Below are 23,033 nucleotides of genomic sequence, written 5' to 3' on the forward strand. Positions count from 1 at the left end.
GGCCTTGAAGAGTATCTCAAGGGTCTTGGGCCCTCAGGGCTCTGCACATCACATTGTATAGCTATTGGTATAGATAGCAGTGATAGTTCACCACTATTAAACCTACAGTATGTGCCACACATGGTTGTATGCATTAATTAGTTTAATCATCAGCTGTACAGGTATATGGAGAGCCTAACATAGACTAGAAAATGTATTCTTTTTAACTTCTCGACTTTGGTACATTTTGGAGACTAATGCATGGACGCTAATAAAAATCTGAAGAATTTTCAGTAGTGTTTGCTGCTAGGGGTATAAAGCTCCATTTTCTCAGTCCCAAAAGTGTTTAGACCTTGAGAAGTTCATTGATTCTGCCTGGGTTTGCTTGGTAGGCCCTGAGTCTCTAGTATATGTCATGTCACAAAGTATGCTGTGTTTTTCATGGCTTCTGAAAATGTCCCCTTCTTCCCCTCTCCCCCTGAATTTTATTTCTTTTAATAGTTATTGTTTCTTTCACCTGCTTCACCTTGGTCTCACATTTGAAACAGTTTCCAATACACAGGGCTTTAAATGTCAGACCTTTCATGGAATTCCCTCTACCTGTCAGCAAGGCAGAAGTAAGTCTTGTTTCCTTTTCTGGCAGGACCTGGTGGCTACTTTTTTTGTTTGTTTGTTTAACTGTACTTTAGCTTGGTCACACAGAAATATTTATCCCATTCTCTGACACTTGCCTTGAAGGCTTGCCTGGACAAAGATGGTATTGGAAGGTATTTGCTGTTCCATGCTTTGAGGCTGAAAGGCTGTTTCCTATTCTCTTTGCTCTCAGTGAGGTGTTTTGCTTTACATGCTCTCTTCTCTAGGCCACAAATGTTGATTTAGATTTTTGAATTGGTGTGAAGCTAAGAGCTTACCCAAGTCCTGAATTCGTCTGAAAGCCAGATTAAGGGAAACTAATATTTACTTGGTTTTATTATGATTCTGTAAAATTCTCTATTGAAAAGAAGATGGTCCTTGAGCAGATTAGTAATTCCACCCAATCTGATTATTGCTTTTCAAGTGTGGCAGGGACCGGGATAACATGTGTTAAATCTGCAGAGAATCTTTTTGTTGGTGGTGAGAACTATAATTCTTTGGAGCCAAGATAGAGGTTTTAGAGGAAATTGTACTGACAGGACTAGAAAAACTTACATTGGACCCAAGAGTCTATGTTTCTGTCTTGCTTTTGTTGTTACTACACAAATAATAACCAGGAGTGCATCCATACATATTTGTGGTCGCCTCTGTGATGCTGCCTCTGCTGTGCCGCATGCCTGGTGCCCTGGGCTCTGCAGTTGCTGGCCTCCACGCTACCACGCCTCCACCACCATGCCAGCAGCACCCGCGCCTGGCCCTTTGTGCTGCTCAGCGTGCATGTGTGTGGGGTCTGCATGGCAGCCTGGCCTCCTGCAGCTTCCTAGGCCCTGTGCCTGTGACTACGGCAGCTGTGCGCTGCACACCAAAGGGGACAAAACTTCTGTTGAATTTCTGAGTGATGAAATTAAGGAGGAAAGGAAAATCCAGAAGTGTAAGAGGCATTCCCTCCCTAGGAGGTCTGGAAGGTGGGAGCTAGAATTTAAATGGGACCGAAGCTAAATTCGTGTGGCAGATTGCCAGGGGAAAGATCACTGTCACTTTCACCATTAACAGGAACACACCACACACATCTGATGGTGAGGAGGAGCCCTCACAAGGGCAGAAGTTTGAAGGACGGGATTCTGGATTGACGTCAACTCCCAATTTCATAGTTACGAAGAATGGTGGCAAGAAGGCCCTGGTGCTGAATTATCACCATCAGAGGATGAGTTGGGACAAGAAGAGCAGGTGGAGAGTAACATTTTCTCCATCAGGGAGGTTAGCTTTCCGTTCAGTGGCAAATCTGGATGGAAGGACACTAGTACATACTCAACACAAAGTCCCCGGACTAGGCTCTGTATGATTTCCTTGAGGACCAAGGGGTGGACGTCGCTTTTGTGGATGGGTTGATGGAGCTCAGCACAGTTCCACCGCACCAGGAGGACATTACTTTTCTTGAAGATCTCAAAAGTTTTGCAAAGAGCCAGGAACTAGATAGACACTGAAAGCCTTAGTTTTATGGCAGGCTTTGGCCAGTGAAAAATCCTACTGTGAAGCCAGGCACTATCATTCTAATATCATGAGAAAAAAACAGCAAATTTAAATTACTTCCTTTGTGCCCTCATTTACTATTCATTTGGTTTTTTTTTCTGTACAAATATATTATTACTAGATTTTTTAAGTAATGTGATAGACAAAATTGGGTTTTCTCCCCCAAAATATATATGTGTGAATTAACTAGGAGATGCAGGAACTTTTACATTTGGACTCTGAGGAAGCAGGTTTTCGACAAGGAGCCCAGCATAGCCCGAAAATGACTTTGCCCGCAGAGGATACAGATATTACCTAACCTAACGGGCCTTAGTCTGCAGTCCCTGCCTAGTGAGATCTCTTGAGAACGTCTTTTAACTGTACTTCTCTCTGACTTGGGTGTCCTTTTTTAAGGTTTTTCGTTTATGTCTCCCATCTGAACCTAACACACCCACAGGGCTGATAGACACAGCAGGAAGTTAAATTAATCCTTTACATCTAGGTCTCTTTTAGAGCTTGGTAACTGAGTTCTATTTTTATATTCTTACGATGAGCCAAGGCTGTATATAGAGCAGACATCTGCCATCTAGAGTGATACGGAGTAGAAACCTTGACTATTAGAGATGGCACAGGCTACCAGAAGCACTGATCTGTTTACTCCCCATTCGTTCACTGATTTACTGAGTGACCGTCTTTGTCCCCTTGCCTCTGCCTGGCCTGAATTAAGGATCTTCCTGCCATGCATACCTTGTAGGACTGTGATATGCAGTGCCGAAGTAGAACGCTTTTGTGATTTAAGAGCAGCGTGTCTCACCTCTGTCATCTTCTGGAAGTGTGGATGGCATGGGAAGGGGTGAGCATTGCCTTCCCAACCACTCCAACAGGTCCCCTTCCTCATTTACCTCCTACACCAGTGCCGATCACAATTTTCAGAGCCTTTTTAGTATAACCTCTGAAGGTTCCGCAGCTGCTTTGAGTCCCAGTTCAGTGATTTTTTTACTTGTATAGACAGTAAAATTTCTGCAGTAAAACCAGTATAAGCCCTAATAAATTCTGAATTCAAAGCCATTGTGGTTTTTATCTGTTGATGCTTATGAAAGATGCTTATTAAGATGCAGTGTCAGCTGACACTTGCCAAAGATCCAGTGCAAAAAAATGTTCAGATGATAGTCAGATGTCCCACTGTAAAGCCTTTAGATCTGTTCTCTCATCCCAGCATGAATGCAAATATTATTTAATTGAAATAGGTTAGCACCCTCAACTCATAATTGGGACATTCTTTCATTGTTATATAGCCAGTTTGTCTTTTGATGTCGTATTCTACTTCTGTGCATGTCCTACCCCACCCTTAAAATACAAATGTATTTTTGAGATAGAACTGCACTCTCTTGCCCAGGCTGCAGTGCACTGATGCAGTCATGGCTTACTTCACCCTCAACTTCCAAGGCTCAAGCAGCCCTCCCACCTCAGCCTCCCAAGTAGTTGACTACAGGCATGTGCGACCACACCCGACTATTTATTTATTTATATTTTTGTAGCAACAGGGTCTCCAAAGTTGCCCAAGCTGGTCTCAAGCCCCTAGGCTCAAGCAATCCTTCCGTCTCAGTGTCCCAAATTGCTAGGATTACAGGCATGAGCCTCTGCACATTGCCTGTAATAAGAAGTTTTTAACCTCAACCAACAATGTATCTTACGTTTGCATGAAGTGCCTGAAACACCCAGCTCTCCGAGCCATGACAGTCACAGACCTGGTCCCTCCTGTTGTCCTTCCAGCAACATTGAAGGAACTCATCTCACAGACGATGATCTGCTGGGCCCAGGAGGACCAGATCCAGGACGCAGAGCTGGTCCGAATGATGTTCAACCTCCTCCGGAGGCAGTACGACAGCATCGGGGAGCTGCTTCAGGCACTGCGGAAGACCTACACCATCAGCCACGCCTCTGTGAGCGACACCATCAACCTGCTGGCTGCCCTGGGCCAAATCCGCTCCCTGCTGAGTGTCAGGATGGGCAAGGAAGAAGAGTTGCTCATGATCAATGGGCTGGGGTAGGTGATTCTCAAAGTTACCTGCCATTCTCTCTAGAGACTTTAAGTGGGAAAACTGATTTACCTTGATAAATGGATGTTCTGGAACCAAATCATATTAAATCTTTGTGTGACCTGATTTCAATTTCACTTCTCATGAGGTCATATCCTTGCCAATACCTCCCCTTCGTAAACTAAGAGACCCAACTACTCACAGGAAGGCATTGCTAAAAGAGGTATGGAGGAGTCTGGGGGGAAAGGAGTTATTTCATTTTAATCTTTGGAAATTAAACCCAGGGAGGCCACGAAAACATTTGGAGGAAGGGACAGTGTGTTCAACCCAAGACAGAAATGATGTGAGCCCTTGTGCTTTTGACTAGATATCTTCCGACTCTTCCCTCTGAAAAAGTGCCCCCGATCTCTCCCTTCTCTCAGGACTAACCTACAGGCATTTTTGTTAGTTCGTTGAGATACCTTTCCCCATAACAGTAGCTCATGGCTCTCCCTTAGAAGCCATGCCATCAAAAAATTCAGAGCATTCTAGACATCAAAAGGATTTCCTTTCATTATGTAGCGTAGCACTTCTGTTTTGCAGATGAGAATACCAAGGCCCAACAAGATTCACTGACCAGCCTACAGTTTTACTTTATTAGAATTGAGAGCTAGACCTACAGGCACCCTCCTACCTAACATTCCATCCTACCACCCTTAAGCCAGCAAAACAATGGAGCATCGCCAAGGTGCAGGAAAGGGAAGTTCAGGATCCTTGCGGGGAAAGGCATGCATTCGTCAAGCTCATTTCCAAAGAGAAATCTTATATAAACGAAGAGACTTCTGTGGGAAGAGAATGCAGTTAGAGAATTACTCTCTCACCCAGCCTTCGTAGTGGACGTAGCAGAAGTTGTACAGACACAGCATGGCAGTTGCAGGTGGTGTTTCCTGCCACCCTCAAGAGAAAGGGAATGGGCAACCAGAAGGTAACCACCCAGCAAGGGGGACACAGCCAGTTACCAGGCTGTTTCTGTATTTTGATTTGTATGCAGCTTTACTCTGTGAATTTGTATTAAATGACTTAAAGATATAATTGTTCTTACATGTTAATGTCATGAATTTCTAAAGACTATCGTCTAAAAGCTTCATTTGTATCTAAAATGATTACAAGAAAAAATAAAGGGATGTTTAATTGGTCATTAGAATGAAATGTTTCAAAGAGAAAAAGCAAGTACATAGAATTAGAGGAGCACAGAATATTTCTGTCAGCTAAAATGACCCTCCACATGTATTCCAACTGGCCTAGTGCCTTTTTAGTATCTTTTAAGCCTGTCACTTTCATATTTCTTCACCCCCTATGTGTTTGTGTGTTCTCATCCCTGAATTTTCATAGCATAGATATAAGTAAGTGCTGAAGACTCTCTCTGATCCTTATCCTAGAGACATAATGAACAACAAGGTGTTTTACCAGCATCCCAACCTTATGAGAGTCCTGGGCATGCACGAGACGGTGATGGAGGTGATGGTGAACGTGTTGGGTACAGAGAAATCTCAGGTAATGCTATAAGGAGAACCTAGCCAGAACGCCCCACTTTGGGGCAGGTGCATGTGAGGTCACTTGTTCAGAGCCACATGGCTGACATCCCTTGCCTCAGTTACTCTTCCAGGGGAGGAAGGGGCATGCCCAGTGCCAGGAAGGAGCCAAGCGATGGGCTAAAGCTGCTGGATGAAAGCCCATTGTGTAAGAGCTCTTGAAGCTTAGAGGCTTTCTTCATTAATCCCACTGGGCTGTTCATCTGCTAAGTTTACTTCCCGTATTCTGCAGCCCTGCCCTTTCCAAGATGGAATAACTCTGAGTTCCACTTAGGAGCCTGGTGTGCTTTGTGCTGAGTCAAAAGGCTGTTCTAAATGAGAACAGGATCTCAATAGTGATCCTGGCAGTGTTCCTCCAGAAGTGTTTGTGTTTCCTCTGTCAACCAGGCTCCTGGAGAAGCCAGGTTTCCTTGCCGGCTTCCCCATAAGGAGCCTGCATCAGGGGGAGCTCCTGTTGGTAAGGAGAGAGGAGTGGGGATAGGACACAACTAGATGTTTATCCAGCTGGGTGGGGGTCCTCCTCACAGTTAAACTGCTTCTAAAGGCAGTCGATAGGGTATGGCTTCAAATGTTGGAAATTCCAGAGTGCCAGGGTCCTAGGAATGGATGATTTCCAGTGCAGTTTCATCCGTGCTGCTGGGGAATGGAGGGAGTGTCAAGAAGGAACAGAAGCCAAGGTTGCATTCCTTACGGGCTTCCTTCTGATCCCTTGGGAAAGTGAAATCTCTCTAGAAGATCCCTAAGCACATGTCTGGATGCCTCAGCAAGCAGATAGACTGTAAGTTTCTGAACCTTACATTTTAGCACATCCTCTATGATGTTAAGGGAGGAGATCAGGTTTGTCTTAGGATCCTGAGCAAGGCTAACACTGGCACCATTTATTGAGCGTTGTAGGATCAAAAATACGATTTGGCCCAACCTAGAGATGCTAATTACTTTGTTAAGCAGAAAAGCCAAGCACAATCAACAGTAGTGTAAGTTGGCATCTTTATTGCTAAACTGTGTGAATCAAATTACAAGTGCTGTGGAATCCCATAGGAGAGCAGTTCTCAGTGACAAAAGTAACCAGGGAAGACTCAAAGACTGATGCCTTTCAGGCTTGCCTAACTGTAGAGGCCAGCCTTGACCCAGGGCACTTGGGCTTTGATATACTGGTGGGCCTTATTTGTCTGTGATTACCTGTCTGTCTGTCTGTCTGTCTGTCTGTCTCTCTGTCTCTCTCTCTCATGTTTCCCATCAGAATTCTGTCCACTTCCTTCCTAGTTGGAAACAATACCCTGTACAAGGTCATACAATCTCACATGACTTCTGAGGATGATTGGGATTCTTGTTAGACATGTGTTTCTCTTGGAGGAAAGCTATTTCAGGAACTGTAACCATCATTCCGTATTTTGGGGAGCCTCTTCTTAGGTGTCCACTCTCTCTGTCTCTCCTATGAATAAGTCTTAGGAAAAAAAAATGGAAGGAGAATGTTCATTTTTCCAAGTGTTCACAGCTTACAAGACTATACCCAGTTAAGACTGTGAGGTCAGAGTTTTCAGAAAGGCCTTATGATAGATGCTTTTCTCTGACACTTCCTACTTCTCCCTACAGATTGCATTTCCAAAGATGGTTGCTAGCTGCTGCCGTTTCCTTTGCTATTTCTGTCGAATTAGCCGGCAGAATCAGAAGGCCATGTTTGAGCATCTGAGTTATCTTCTGGAGAATAGCAGTGTTGGCCTAGGTGCGTGAGTCTTGTTGTAACTTTCACATTCAGACTCAAAGGTTACTCTCCCACTTTGGACCACTTAGGAAATATAGGGAAAGAAGCCACATGCATGCTGTGACATTTGTAAATACTAGAAGGGACCCTGCCTGATCTAAAACAACTGAAATAGCTATGCCACAACAACATTCTCCAACGTAATTAGAGATGTTGCTACCAGCTAACGTTGGTGACAGATTAGTGTTGGCAGAGTCATACAGTTTTACTTCCTCTGTCTTGGGACCAGTGACTTGTGGTTTACAAAATGCCCCTGGGATTGCAGATACGCTCTGGGGGCACAGCTCTTCCCAGCCCACTCAACTGACCAGGGAGCAGTGCTGATAAGACCAAGGTCATGGATCAGATCTTGTCTTGGCAGGCTGGCTGCAGGCTGCATACCTGTCCATCAACCTCCCGGCAAATGCTTTCCTTAGCAGGGAGGCAGACTGGCCAAGAGTAAATCCATCACCACCACTAGAAAAGCAAGTCCGTTCATACGCTTTGCTCACTGTTCTGGATATAAACGAAATGAATTTGTGGAATACTCAAGTACTTGCACTTGAAAACTAAAATTTCAGGGGTTTTTATTTATCAGATGCAACCTCAGGCTACTCATGTTTTTGTAAATTGCCGCCTGAAGTTTTTCTTGATTCTATCCTGAGAACCAAACAAGTCAAAAACAACATTCGTGACCTGGTGAAACTATATGAGCTAATGCAGTTTGATGCTGTTTTAAACTCTAGGTGGTGGCCCCAGAAATATCCAAGTTCCATTGGGCTTAATCGGTCAAGTGGCATCTGATATGGGGGCCTCCAGAAGTTTTGTGTTAGAAAAATCCTTGGAAATACATGGTCCCGGCTGCTAATATAAACTAATTATCTATTAATTCATATTCACGGTAATGAATGTGGGGAGGAAGGATAGCTAATAGAGCTGTTCTTAACTCAGGCAGATTGACCCGTTGGAGAACGGGCAGGTAAACCGGGTTTCAAAGTGTTTGCTGCCCTCTCCTGTCCACTTATGTGCACTGCAACCTGAGCTCAGCGCTGAGTGGCTTCCTCTGTCCCTTTCCTGCTAACTCTGGGCTCCTCCCTCAGCCTCCCCATCGATGAGGGGATCCACCCCGCTGGATGTGGCAGCGTCCTCCGTGATGGACAACAACGAATTAGCGCTGGGCTTAGAGGAACCAGACCTCGAGAAGGTAAGTGCCCTTGGGGAGGCAGCGTGGTCTTCTCTTCCACCTGCAGTGCCGCTAAGCTAAGGAAAAGCAGATCACAGATTGAGCCTCTGTCACCGTATCATCGTCTTGGTGGGCTTGTAGGGAGAGTGTGGAAGAGTGAGAAACTGGTAGCTGCACGATGATTATGACCAAGGGATCTCCTGTGAGCAGAGGTAGCCAGCTTCAGAGACATGGCTATGTGAACATTCGTGTTGTTTGTATGTGGAAGCCCAGCCTCATTCCAGGTCTGCATGGAAGATTGTCAGATACCTGTGGTTCCTAATAACGTTCTGTGTAATTTATAAATTTACCTATGTAAGGAAGAGACGTGGCAGAATGTTGTATAATCCGTGTCCTTTTCGTGTACAACTGAGACAAATTAAGCTGCCCTCCGCTGGGAGTGTGAATGAAGCTCCTGGTGGTGGCCATGGTTGGGGAGACCTCACCGCATCTTTTCCCCAGCCCTTTCTTCCAGTGACGTCCTTGACCAGAGGGCTGACAGGATTCACAGTGTGGCTTTCTGAGTGTGAAGAAGAGCAACCTGCAGGGGTGGAGAGGGGGAACACGGACAAGTCAAAGACAAGTCAAAGGTCATCGTTGGGCAGCAGGTTTGGGAGCACGCGGAAAAGAGCCCCTGATCCTGACTAGGGGATGGGGAAGGTCACTCAGAAACAGTCCTGACCTGAGGGCTGAGTAGACGCAGATCAGCCACACTGTTGAGGAAGCCCGCCAGGGAAGTTCGTGTCTCTGAGAGGCGAGCATGGCGTGTTGGGGAGCAGGAGACTGGGCGTCACTGAAGCAGAGCACCTGGGGCATGTGGTGAGAAATGCGGCAGAAGCAGTAAGGAATTGAACTTTATGCTACCGTTTCTATTAGCAAGAGAAATTCATCCTCCTACCCTGTGCTAGGCTTTATGCTGAATGCTTCCCATGGAAGAACCCATGTGACCCTCAGACCTTTCATTGTCGCCTGCCAGTTACAGGCAAGGAAGTGGAGGCATAAAGCAGTTGGGTCGCGTCCTCAGTGTTGTGCAGTTCGTCAGTGGCCCAGCCAGGCCTCGAGAGCGTTGGGCTCCAGGGCCTGTGCTCCTACCCACTTTATTACAGGAGGTCGCTGGAGAGCCAAGAGGGGTTAGGAGAGTGTTAGGCAAAGAGGCAACGTGGTACGACTTGCATTTCAGAAAACACATCCCAGTTTCAGTAGGAAGAACTGACTGGAATGGAGATAAGTCTTGAGGCAAGGAGGAGAGTTTCTGCAGTCGTCAAAGCCCAGGACTGTGCTGGCTGCAGTTAATGTTGATGCAATTGGTGTGAGAAGTGTTGGAAGCCAGGGGACCTATATGTCAGAGGACAAGTCGCAGCCATTAATCAGATAGCAGTTCAGCTCATGTTTTCCTCTCAGGAGTGCAGGAAGTAGAGCAGATCAGAGGAGGCTGGTGATGAGCTGACTTTGGGTTCTGTCAAGTTTAAGGGCCACGAGGTTCCCAAATAACAGTGTCAAGTGGGGAGTTGACTACGTGGTCCTAAATCTCAGGAGAGCTCTCTAAGCTACAGGTAGAACACACAGAGGGTGGCTGAAGTTCTGGGGGCACATGAGGTGACTTCAGGGGCTGGTCTGGAGCAAGAAGAGAAGCATAGCCAGACCAGAGCCCTGAGGACCCCCAGCATTTAAGGGAGTCGCCGAGGAAAAGACACCAACAAAAAAAAACAGAAGGAGGAGCAGCCAAGAGGACACGAAAACCCAGAAAATGTAGTGTCTGAGAAGTTGAGAGGAAAAACTAGAAATATAAATATTTTTTTCTTCCTGTCACATAGTGAATGTGGGGTGGGTCAAAGAACACAGGGTGAGGAAGAGAGGGGGGATGTCTGCATTAAACGATGATGGCAGCAGATGGCTGTCATCTAGCTGAGGCAACCACACAGACCACGTCATACATTCACCACTCATGAAGATTCTGCTGTTTCAGGCCTTGGCAGAGAATCGTTGGCCAAGCTGCAAAACCACGTCTGATCTATTAGGATGAGATGATAATTACCCACCAGTAATTCACTGACATTTTTGAATTAGTAAATTCTATTTCAAATGCATTCAACTGATAATTACTGAGGGCCTATGGTGAACCAGACAGACACAGCGCCTGTCTTGATACGGCATATTTCTAATGAGAGGAACTTCCGTTCTAGTAAGAGAAGACATAATTTTGCCAGGGTTGCCGTAACAAAGTACTACAGGTCGGGTGACAACAACGTTGGAAATTTATTTTCTCACAGTTCTGGAAGCCAGAAGTCCAAGATCAAGGTGTGCACAGATTTGGTTTCTCCTGAGGCCTCACTTCCTGGCTTGCAGGTCGCCACTGTTTTGCTGTGTCCTCACGTGGTGGTTTCTCTGTGTGCACATATCCTTGATATCTTTCTCTGTGTCCAAACTTCCTCCTCTTTAATGACATGACCCCAGCAGCTCAGTTTAACTTAAACAGCTCTTTAAAGCTCTTGTCTCCAAATACAGACACGTTCTGGGGTACTGGAGGTTAGGGCTTCCACATATAAAATTTGGGGGATACAATTTAGCATGTGACAGAGGAGTTTGTCTTTGAGTTGGTCACTTTATTTTGTTCTTTAAAGTATCTTGAAATATCAAAGAGATATTTTTAGATGACAGTGTTTTGAGGTGACAAATTTAAGTAAAAGCATTTTTTAAATTTTATCAGATTCATTATTTCCACTGGACTTCATTGGATCCCTTATAAATCATTAAGTTAAAAGCAAGAATCAAGGAAAACATCTATTTATTGATCTTATTAAATACTACAATGCTTATCAAACAATCCAAGACCATAATGAAGGAACCTTGCTTTTTAAAATTCTGTTAAGAGAAGTCCCAGTCAAATATAGCTTAGAGTTAACTTTAATAAGCCCTCCCAGCTGCAAAAGGAGTAAGTGAAAATGACCAGACCAGAGGGAAATGTTAGAAGTTGCTCCTCCAGGCCCTGTAGGCCTGTGTTGTAAAGGACACCACCCATCTCCTGCATACACACACCAGGACTCCAGCACCATGTCACCTTTCCGTCCCTTGCAGGAGAGCCATCATAAATTGTGTGTCTATTCACAGTCTCTGCTTCCAGTGGGAGAGACCTCCGCCAAACTGTTATTCATACATTTAGATGACGATAAATAGCTTAGTGTTTTAGGTGGTCGGTGATAACCGATGCTTGTGTGCAAAGCAGCTGAATGAGTCTTCTTTGACAAGGCAATGTCACAAGGTTTTGAACTCAGTATCCTATTCTCAGCCTCAGTTCATCTTTTGAAACAATGTTTGTCAACATAGACAAGGAGCCTCCATCGGAAGAAGTCAGATGGGATGAATGCAGGCTAGCAAACTGGGAGATGGGACGTATGGCACTTTGGGAAATCTGTAAAGGCGGATGAGGTTTGCCACGCCGTTTTCAAGTAGTTGGGGTGACTTAGCACACTGCCATAGACTTTATTCAGCCCAGTGTCAGGAAATTACCCAAGTTTGGTTCACAGGAAAGAATAGCAAAGGACTGGTGCTGGAATTTCTCGCTTCTATAGATCAGGACAGAAATTAGGTCAGTTAGGATTGAACGATAACCCCTCACCAACACACACGCATTCTCTCTCTCTTCCCCAACACACCCACCCCGACCACCACTGTCTCTCTCTCTCTCTCTCTCTCTCTCTCTCTCTCTCTCTCTCTCTCTCTCTCTCATGGGCAAGTATAACAGCCTGTGAAAAGTTCTGCGCCTGCATCCTTGAAAACTCTGCCTAATTCTGGTCCTTATTGATGCTTCCCTGACATTCTAAAGACAAAATCAAACCTGAACTCTAAACAGAATATTACCTTTACTGCCTTAAGAAGGAATAGGTGTGATGATAGATTCTTGCGGAGTTTTGCCTTATTTTTATTGTACTTGCAAAATAGAGTATTTGACATCAACAAATAAGTGATTCATTGAATGTTTATTGAACACCTACTATGTGCTAGGCCCTGGGGGCTAAAAAAATTCTTTAAAACACCATTCCTGACTTTAAGGATTTTGGTGCACAGTGGATTCTCCTCTTCTCTGTGTATACATAAAATATCAAAGGTGAAATTAGAACAGCAACTGCATTTTAAACAAAGGTCTATTTGCCAGGCTTTTTGCCTGACAGCTGCTGAAAGGAAGAGCAGAGTCTAAAATCCTCTCTAAGATCCTAACACAGAGATCTCGTGAGAAGTGTTTGGTAACCTGGAAGCATGCAGACCACCACCAATCCCAGTCCTTAATGGATAGGGATCTCTTTTTCCGGCCATCCTGACCTTAACATCTTGGCTTTGGACAGCTACCGTGGATGCAGAGTGAGAGTAAAGACCCCTGATTACTCAAGGGTCCACTCTGGGTCTATCAGTGACTGAATATTTTGGCCTTGCAATACCATGGCCAATTGAACATGGACAGCCCCCCATGGGCCCCTCTTTTTCTGCACTGTTATCTCCCCAGATGTACACAAGCTAGGCTTATTTTTACATGACAGCTCCCTCTTGCCGGAACTGGAAAAACCAGGAACTGACAGTACATGGTGTGTTCCTACACAACAATGTTACTCAATCTTGTTAATTACTTGGAAACAAAAATGAATTGGAGGCTCTTTATAGCCTCTAGGACCATGGAAGCCTTACAGTTCTTAGAAATTTACAGGCCTCACAGCTATCTCATTAAAACAAAACAAGAAAAAAAAAAATGAGCAGTTCTTTTTTGTTTCTTATGTATGTGTAAGATTTATTTTTAAGCTTTTATTCTGTTAAAATACACAAAACATATAATTTACCAACTTGATCATTTTTGACTGTATAATTGAGTAACATTCAGTACTTTTGTAATGTTGTTCAGCTGTCACTACCATCCATCTCCGTAACTCTTTTCACCTTGTAGAACTGAAATTCTATACCCATTTAACAGTAACTTTCCATTTCACCCTCCCTCCCCCAAGTCCCTGGCAACTGCCATTCTACTTTCTGTCTTTCTGGGTTTTACTCCTCAAATTACCTCATATGAATGAAATGATACAGTATTTGTCTTTTTGTGACCGGCTTATTTTATTTAGCATATGTCCTCAGCATTCATCACTATGTAGCATATACCAGATTCTGTTCCTGTTTAAGGCTGTATATCCCATCGTACCTGTATATCACATTTTGCTTATTCATCCATCAATGGCCACATGGGCTGCTTCCACATTTTGGCTTTTAATGATTTTAGGGTATATACCCAGAAGTGGAATTGCTAGATCATAAAGTAATTCTGTTTTTAATTTTCTGAGGCTCCGTAGTACTGTTTTCCACAGTGCCTGCACCATTTTACATTCTCACCAGCAATGCACGAGGGTTCCAACTTCTCCACATCCTTACCAATTCTTGTTATTTTTTGAGGCGCATTTTTAAATAGCCTTCCTAATGTGTATGAGAGAACATTTCTGTACTATTTCTGGCAGGTGGTGATGTACTTAGCAGGCTGTGGCCTACAGAGCTGTCCCATGCTTCTGGCCAAAGGATACCCTGACGTCGGCTGGAACCCCATTGAAGGGGAACGCTACCTGTCCTTCCTGAGGTTTGCCGTCTTTGTGAACAGTGAGTCCCAAGTTTTTTCCATACCTTTTATACCCAGAATAGCATACTCATGGATATATACGAGGAAAAGGATATTCTTTCCATTCCTTCTTACCCAAAAATATAATGGAATCCACAGGTGTTTGGTGGTTGGCAAGAGAAATCGCAGGGAGAATCAGGCCAGACAAGGACACAGAGTAGAATCCAGTGAACAGAGCATTGAGCCTTAGTCCGAGATCCAGCAAGAAACTCACTGCCTGAGGTTAGACTTGTCACCCCTCTCTGCACTATAAAAAGGGGTCTTATGCATATCATTGTTAATACCTCACCTGTTTCACAGAGCTAAATGCACATGTGCGTCTAGATCACTAGACTGTGGTATGAACGAACGAATGAATGAACAGATGGATGGATGAGTGAATGAATAAAATCAAGTGTGATGGAGTAGCTGTAAAAGATAACTAAACTCCCAGGAGAAAAAAATTGCTATAGCAACCCTAAGTATTATTCTTCATAATACAATCTACCTCCCATTTATAGCAAATTCCAACACTACCAGAATTCTTTAGTTTCACCAGAGTAATGTGCTGAATATTATGTAAAATAAGTGGGGAACTTTCTTGAAAATGAGCCTTGTCTCATAAGAATTTCGTTATAATACTAATTCACTTGAATTGACATCATAGTTCCTCTCTCTTCTCTCAGTTTGGGGTTCCAGGATAACAAATTGAACTAAGCAGTTTAGATGATCTCAAAGAGAGACTGCAGCTAACACGCAATCATGCCAGTTGTTCTAAATATAAGAATTTGTCTCAAAATATGTTGACATAATGTGATCATCGTATTCCCATGTGCTTTTCTTGCTGTCTCTCTACCCCCTCATTTCACCTGCTTACTTTTCTTCACCATACTATACTGTACTCTTAATATTTACATGGAGTCTTTTCTCCTTGACCTGGTTAGATTGCAGGCCTTGAGGTGGCTGTGTTTTATTCCCCTGTGACCTGCCCAGCCAGGTTCCTAATCAACTCTGCTTCTCTCTGTGTATTCATCACTACATCCTTCTGTCTGTTTATCACCAGCTTTGCTAGCCTCCATTTTCTTCTCTCGAGGGCAGTTTTAGAGTATCCTCTAATAGCCTGGTTCACTTTGTATGCACACGGTCACATACCCAGAATTAATGCAGAGTTATTGTAGGAGGTAAGCGAATTTGTGGGTGTGTGAAGTGGATATTAAGAATTTATACAGCTCACTGAATTATGTAAATAGATCGTTTGCAGACAAATCCGATTAAGGCAGGACCAATTTATTCATCTTGGTCACCTTCACAGTCAAGATCAAGAGCTTTTTGAGTCATTTTATGAGACTGTCTACCTGGATTGTGAAGATAAAGGAATCCAGTGACTCTTTCTGCAGTTGCCTAAATTCTAACACTTGCTTTTGTGGATTAGGTACAACCATACTGAACTAAACTCTAGACCAAAATGTTTGGTCCACCCCTTTTGCTTTCACATTATTTTGTATATTTTCAATATATTTTCTGCACTACAATTTAATGCAGTAAACTCTGGCATATCGGCCCATTAATAGAAATATATGTGAATTTTAGTTTAATGTTTATTTGTCTGTATAATAGCCATGTCTAGTTTTGACAAAGGATGTCAGCTTCTCCTTTCAAAGAATTCTCAGTCTTTTAAGGGGAGCAGACATGGACCAAGATCACTACAATAAAAGTAAGCGGAGTAAGGCAGGGAAGGAGCACTGAATGGGTTCAAGAGGGGGAACTCATATCTTATTGAGGAGGTCAGAAAAGGCCTAATGGAAGAAGGTAATGTTAGACATAAGCTTTGAAAGGTCAAGTTTCCAAATACAGACATTCATGTGAGGCGCAGCATGTACTGTGGCTCAAAGGCTAAAGCATACTGTGCTCAGAAAACCTAGTGCTATTCTTTAAATGTGTCTTCTAAAAGCACGTTTTAGAAACGTAATCCTGAGAGTTGGGAGATGAGGCGTAATTAGAGGTGTTAAGTCATGAGGACTCTGTCTTCATTAATGGATTAATGCCCATTATAAAAGAACTTGAGGCCACAAGTTCAGTGTCTTGCTTTCTTGTGCACACTCTCTTGCCATGTGATGCCTTCTGCCATGTTATGATGCAGCAAGAGGACCCTTACCACATGCCCCGTCTTGATCTTGGACTTGCCAGCCTCCAGAACCATGATCCAAATAAACCACGATTTTTATAAATTACCTAGTCTTTGATATTCTATTATAGCAACACAAAACAGACTAATATACCCAATGATCTGTCAGTCTGGAGGGTAGATGCATGGATGGCAGTGGTAACACATGAGGTTTAAAAGGTAGGTAGTTAAAATGGGGTAAACCTAAATGCCAAGTTGAAAAGTTTAGTATTGATTCAGTGTGTAGAGAACCGCAAAACCTTTTAACAGAAGAGAGACTGATGGGTTGATACTCACTCATGGGTTCTGTGCTCAGATTGGAATAATGAGTTTCTAAATTATTATGGTGTTGGTAAAAATGGATTGGAAGAGGTACATTTGATAGAAATTAGAGATGGAATTCACAGGACTGAATTAGGCCATTCTTGCATTGCTTTAAAGAAATACCTGAGACGTGGTAATTTATTAAGAAAGGAGGATTAATTGGCTCACAGTTCTGCAGGCTTTACAAGAAGCATAGTGCTGGCATCTGCTAAACTTCTGGTGATGCTTCAGGGAGCTTTCAGTCATGGCAGAAGGCAAAGGTGGAATGGGCATGTCACGTGGTGAAAGCAGGCGGAAGAGAGGAAGAGAATGGAGACGGGGAGTTGCTACACACTTTTTCATTTTTCTTTTTGAGAGAGTCTCACTCTGTTGCCCAAGCAGCAATCTGAGGTCACTGCAGCCTCAACCTCCCAGGCTCAAGCAATCCTCCCATCTCAGCCTTCCAAATAGCTGAGACTATAAGCATGCACCACCACACCTGGCTAATATTTTTGTATTTTAGACAGATGAACTTTCACCATGTTACTTGGACTGGTCTCAAGCTCTTGGGCTTGAGTGATCTGCCCACCTGGCCTCCCAAAGTGCTGGGATTACAGCCATGAGTCACTGTGCCCAGCCTACACACTTTTAACTGACCAGATTTCATGGGAATTCACTATTAGGCAGACAGCAACTAGCCATGATTCAAACACTTTCTACCAGGCCTTGCCTCCAGCACGGGGTTACAATTCAACATGAGATTTGGGCAGGGACAAATGTACAAGCTATGTCATTCTGCCGCTGGTCCCTCCCAACTCTCTTGTGTTTCTACATTGCAGAATACAATCATGTCTTCCCAATAGTTCCCCAAAGTCTTAACTCATTCTGGCATTAGCTCAAAAGTCCAAATTCTCATCTGAGATAAGGCAAATCCCTTCCGCCTGTAAAATCAAAAAGAAGTTTGTTACTTCCAAGATACAATGGAGATACAGGCATTGGGTAAACTTTCCCCTTCCAAAGGGGAGAAATCTGCTAAAAGAAAGGAGCTGCTGGCCAGGCATGGTGCCTCACACCTATAATCCCAGCACTTTGGGAGGACGAGGTGGGTGGATCACCTGAGGTCCGGAGTTCAAGACCAGCCTGACCAACATGGAGAAACCCTGTCTCTACTAAAAATACAAAATTAGCCAAGTGCAGTGGTGCATGCCTGTAATTCCAGCTACTTGGAAGGCTGAGGCAGGAGAATCACTTCCACCCAGGAGACAGAGGTTGCAGTGAGCTGAGATTGTGCCATTGCCCTCCAGTCTGGGCAACAAGAGCAAAATTCTGTCTCAAAAAAAAAAAAAGAAAAAGAAAGGAGCTGCTGGACCCAGACAAGTTGGGAACCCAGCAGGGCTGTCGTTAAATGTTAAAGCTCCAAAATAATATCCTTTGACTCTGTGTTCCACATCTAGGGCACACTTGTGCAAGGGTTAAGTTCCTAAGGCTTTAGGCAGCTCCACCCCTGTGGCTTCACAGGGTTCAGCCCCTGTGGCTACTCTCATAGGTTGTTGAGTGCCTGTAGCTTTTCCAGGTTCAGCGTGCAAACTGCCAGTGGATCCACCATTCTGAGGTCTCGAGGGTGGTAGCCCCTTTCTCACAGCTCCACTAGGCAGTGCCCCAGGAGGGACTCTGCATAGAGCATCCAAACCCACATTTCCCTTCTGTGCTGCACTAGTAGAGGTATTCTGTGGGGGCTCCACCCCCATAGCAGGATTCTGCCTGGGGCCCCAGTCTTTTCCATACATCATTTGAAATCTAGGTGGAGGCTGACAAGTGTTTTCCACTGTTGCATTTTGCACACCTATAAGCTTAATGCTACATGGAAACTGCCAAGACTTACAGCTTACATTCTTTCACATGGCAGCCTGAGCTACAGCTGGGCCCATTTCAGCCACAGCTAGAGCTGGAGCATCCAGGATATGTCGAGAGCAGTGTCATGAGGCTGCCCTGGGCCTGGCCCACAAATTAATTCTTCCCTCCTAAGCCTCTGGGCCTATGATGGGAGAGGCTGCCATGAAGATCTCTGAAATGCCTTTGAGACCTTTCTCATTGTCTTGGATATTAGCACTTGGCTCCCTTTTAGTTAATGCAAATATCTCTAGTAAGTAATTGCTCCACATCCCACTTGATTTCTTCTTCTGATAAAGCTTCTTTCTCTGCCACATGGCCAAGCTGCAAATTTTCCAAACTTTTATACTCTGCTCTTGGTAAATATGATTTCCAGCTTTAAGTCATTTCTTTGTTTTCACATCTGAACATAGGTTGTTAGAAGCAGTCATGCCACTTCTTCAACACTTTGCTGCCTAGAAATTTCTTATACCAGGATACCTTAGGTCATCACTCTCAAGTTGAAACTTCCACAGGTCCCTAAGGCACAAACCGAATGCAGCCAAGTTCTTTGCTAAGGCATAATACGCATGACCTTTGTTCCACTTCCAATTAAGTTCCTCATTTCCACTGGGGCCCGCAGAAGCTTGGACTTCACTGTCAGCATGTTGGTCACAACCATTTAACCAGTCTCCAAGGAATTCCAAACTTTCTGTCATCGTCGTCTTCTTCTGAGCCCTTCAAATGCTTTCAGTCTCTGCCACCTACCCAGTTCCAAAGCTGCTTCCACATTTTCAGGTATCTTTATAATGCCCCACTTTCTGGTACAAATTTTCAGTATTAGGCCATTCTTGTATTGATATAAAGAAGTACCTGAGACTAGACGATTTATTAATAAACTGTATCAAGGACTGAATGGCAATGATGATGGCTGCGCCTAGGTATGTTGAGAGAAAATGAATGGAGGTCACACTGAAGCTTAGAGAATTGAGGGTAGAAAGATAGAAATAAGGATGTCAGAAGAAGCAAAATGGTTTGAGATGGAAGGTAATAAGCTTGGCTTGGGTCACATCATATTGATTTTTCTGTTTACAGTACCCATACTGAGATACCCCTAATTGAATTTATAGGATAGAAATCAATCAACAGATTAGAACCAAGTAGATTTGCAGTCCACAGTAAGCTGAGACAGGCAAAGGCATGAAAAGAAAAATTATGGAGGCTATGAAAAAGAAAAATGAGAATATTTCTGAATACTTACAGCAGGAGGAACAGTGGCTCGATCACAACAAAATTATATGGAAGAGTTTAGGCTGGAGAATGGAGCACCTTGTGTTCAAATTTGGCTCTGTCATTTATGGGTTGTATGAATTTAAGCAAGTTAGCCAAAATTATCTAGCCTCAGTGCTTTTTTATATGTAAAACAGAGATAATAATAGGTGCCTCACAGAATTGTGAGCCTTCAGTGAAATAATCCATAGAAAACTTAGGTTAGCCCAGTGCCAGAAACTTTATAAACTTGTACTTAAGATAGTTGTTGTTCATGATCTTTATGAGAGTGGTAAAGGCATTTAAAATGGGAAAACTGTAATAGATTTCTTTGGGATCTCAAAGCCCTTTATAAGTCCTTATGTCTAAAAGATTATTAAAAAGGACTTTGTGGATACTTTTGTGGCCTCTGCTCAGCAATGAAAGATAAAAGTGATATAAGGCGTCATGGCAGATAATGGGGGTATTCCTGGTGGGTGATGGTAGATTATGATAGGTGATGGTAGAGATTATGGTGGGTGATAGAGATGTTCATGGTGGATAATGGTGACTGGTAGTGGGAGTTCTGATAGTGGGTGATGAATGGTGATGATAGTGATGGTGGAATATGATAGTTGGTCAGTGGTAATGGTGGGTTGTAGGGTGATAGAGGTGGGTGGTGGTTAGTGAAGGTAGACATGTTAATAGTGGGTGGTGGATGGTGATGATGGGATACGATAGTTGGGTGGTGTGTGGTCATAGGAGATTTTTAAGGGCAAGTGTGGTGAATGATGGTGAGTGATGATGGGGGTGGTGAGGATTGTGGTAAGGATGAAAACAGCTAACACTTATTGGGCATTTACCATGTGCCAGGTGCTCTTCAAAACACTTTGACATGTATTAAATTATCTGACAATCCAATGAGGGAAGCATCTTAGTCTGTTGAGGCTGCTTAAAAAAAATCATAGACAAGGTAGCTTATAAACAACATAAATTTATTTCTTGCACTTCTGAAAGCTGGGAAGTCCAGGATCAAGGTGCTGGTAGATTCAGTGTCTGGGGAGGTTTCCTGGTTCATAAATGGTGCCTTCTCCCTGTGTTCTCACATGTTAGAAGGGGCAAGGCAGTTCTCTGGGGCCTTTTTTATAATGGCACAAATCCCATTTGAGCCCTCATAAGTTAATCATCCACCAAATGCCCTGTTGCCTAATATTGTCACCTTGATGGTTAAGATTTCAACATATGAATTTTGGAGGGTCGGGGGACACAAACACTCAAACCATAGCAAGTGGGTACAGTTATCTTCATATTATAGATGAAGATCCTGAAACTTTAAGTAAATACCTTGCCCAGTATAAAGTAAAGCCAGAAATTGAACCAAAGCAGTTTGACCCCAGAGGCCAAACTTTATTTGAACCATTGTGCACTATTGTCTTCCTGTCTCCCTAATAAACAAGGAGCAACAACATTTTCTCCTTTGAGTTCGTCACAATTGTGGTATTTAATCACTGGTGCTAATTTAAAAATTTTTAAGCCAAATCTAAAGCTTTTTATATATAAAAATAATGGAATTAGAAAACTCTTTGTAACATAATTTTACTATTATTTCTTAATGTTTGTAGTCCATCATCTTAAATAGTATTTGTCTTTATGAAAACATTTTAAGGCATATAATTTGCTTCAGTTTATTAGCTGTTGAGAAGCCTTGGGTTGTGTTTAACTCCGGAAGTAATGAAGTCAGTAAGCTTCTATTTTCCTGGCAGTTGCAAACACTGTAGCCAGGCTAACCACAGATGTGTTTGGGTGTCTGTGATTAAGCCCTTCCTATTGTAGATTCTGAGAAGAAAAAGATTTATCAATCCACTAGAAAAAGGGAAAATTTATCCCGTGTTTTCCTAGAGTCCTTGGAATGTTTCAGCAGTATCTTCCCCAGACTACAAACTTAGTTTAAGGAGCATAGTATCTGCTAGCTTTGCTGAACCTGCTTTCCTAGGTAGATTTATTATCAGTGGACATAACTTGGGCATCCATCATGTGACATGTGAAGTCTGTGAGGGGCTGTGAAACATGATGCTCTAGACGTCCTGCCCAGAACTCACTTCCTGCAACTCAAAGCAGGAAACAGAGAAAATCCAAGTAGAGTGATTAGAAACTCATGTGGAATAATTACTAAAAACTTTGTATTCAACCACACCTACCTACATAGTGACGTGGGGGACTGTTGGCATGCCAAAATGGTGGTGTTTATTGGAATCTGGTAGAATTAATCAAGGAATGCCTGAGGAAGCAGGCAAGTGTTGAATAACATCTTGAAATAAATGGATATAGTTTATCAAAGTCTTATAGGGAGAGCATAGAGACAGACTATTGTGCTGGGAGACACACATCTTTTAGGGTTGAGAGTACCAAGCGTCATTTTAGCTTTGAAGGACATGTAAGATGTAGACACTTAAGAATCATCTGGTTTATTTCTGTCCTTATATTTATGTTTTTAGAGTCAGAAAGGGTATATTGATCATTCTTCAGTGTGATTGGTACTAGAATAGGCGTGGTTAGGACTAAATGTGTGAGACATAGTTTTGTTCTCAAATTTATAGTACAGTTGAAAAGATTCAGCAAACTCTTGAAAAATGAACCAATGGCAAAAGATTTAAACAACCATGGAAGACAAATAGGAAGACCATTACAATGCTGCCCTCAGGAGACACTTCATGCTCGCTAGAGTGATAAGAAGGTGGAATATAAGGTACATTTGAGATATGGCTAGTTGCAGTTGGATACTTAACATTTGTGTTACACCTTTGTACTAACTGTAAGGTATCAGTCCGTTTATGCTGCAGTAACAAAATACCTGGGACTGGATAATTTATAAAGACAGAAATTTATTTCTCACAGCTCCGAAGGCTGGGAAATTCAAGAATAAGGCACCAGCAAGACTGATGTCTGGGGAGGGCTGCTTTCTGCTTCCAAGATAGTACTATGTTGCTGAATCCTCTGGAGAGGAGGAACACTGTGTCCTCACATGGCAGAATCAGTTGAAGGGCAAGAGAACATCCCTTCAATCTTAAACCCTTTTATAAGGGGACTTATCCCACTGGTGAGGGCAGAGATCCTTATAACTTAATCACCTCC

At 43.2% G+C, this 23,033-nt stretch overlaps 1 protein-coding gene across 11 annotated transcripts in view; it reads left to right on the plus strand.

Moving 5' to 3' along the window:
• The window catches only part of RYR3 (ryanodine receptor 3), a 564,246-nt gene that overhangs the window by 383,758 nt on the left and 157,455 nt on the right, over positions 1-23,033 (plus strand). For all 11 annotated transcript variants that reach the window (XM_074394143.1, XM_074394150.1, XM_074394148.1 and 8 more), the window contains 5 exons: positions 3,895-4,168; positions 5,579-5,693; positions 7,325-7,454; positions 8,573-8,676; positions 14,184-14,319. In XM_074394143.1, the coding sequence (XP_074250244.1) occupies positions 3,895-4,168; positions 5,579-5,693; positions 7,325-7,454; positions 8,573-8,676; positions 14,184-14,319 (759 nt within the window). The remainder of the gene's footprint in view (positions 1-3,894; positions 4,169-5,578; positions 5,694-7,324; positions 7,455-8,572; positions 8,677-14,183; positions 14,320-23,033) is intronic.

Source organism: Saimiri boliviensis, chromosome 2 (genome assembly GCF_048565385.1).
Source record: "Saimiri boliviensis isolate mSaiBol1 chromosome 2, mSaiBol1.pri, whole genome shotgun sequence".
NCBI classification, from domain to species: Eukaryota; Metazoa; Chordata; class Mammalia; order Primates; family Cebidae; genus Saimiri; species Saimiri boliviensis.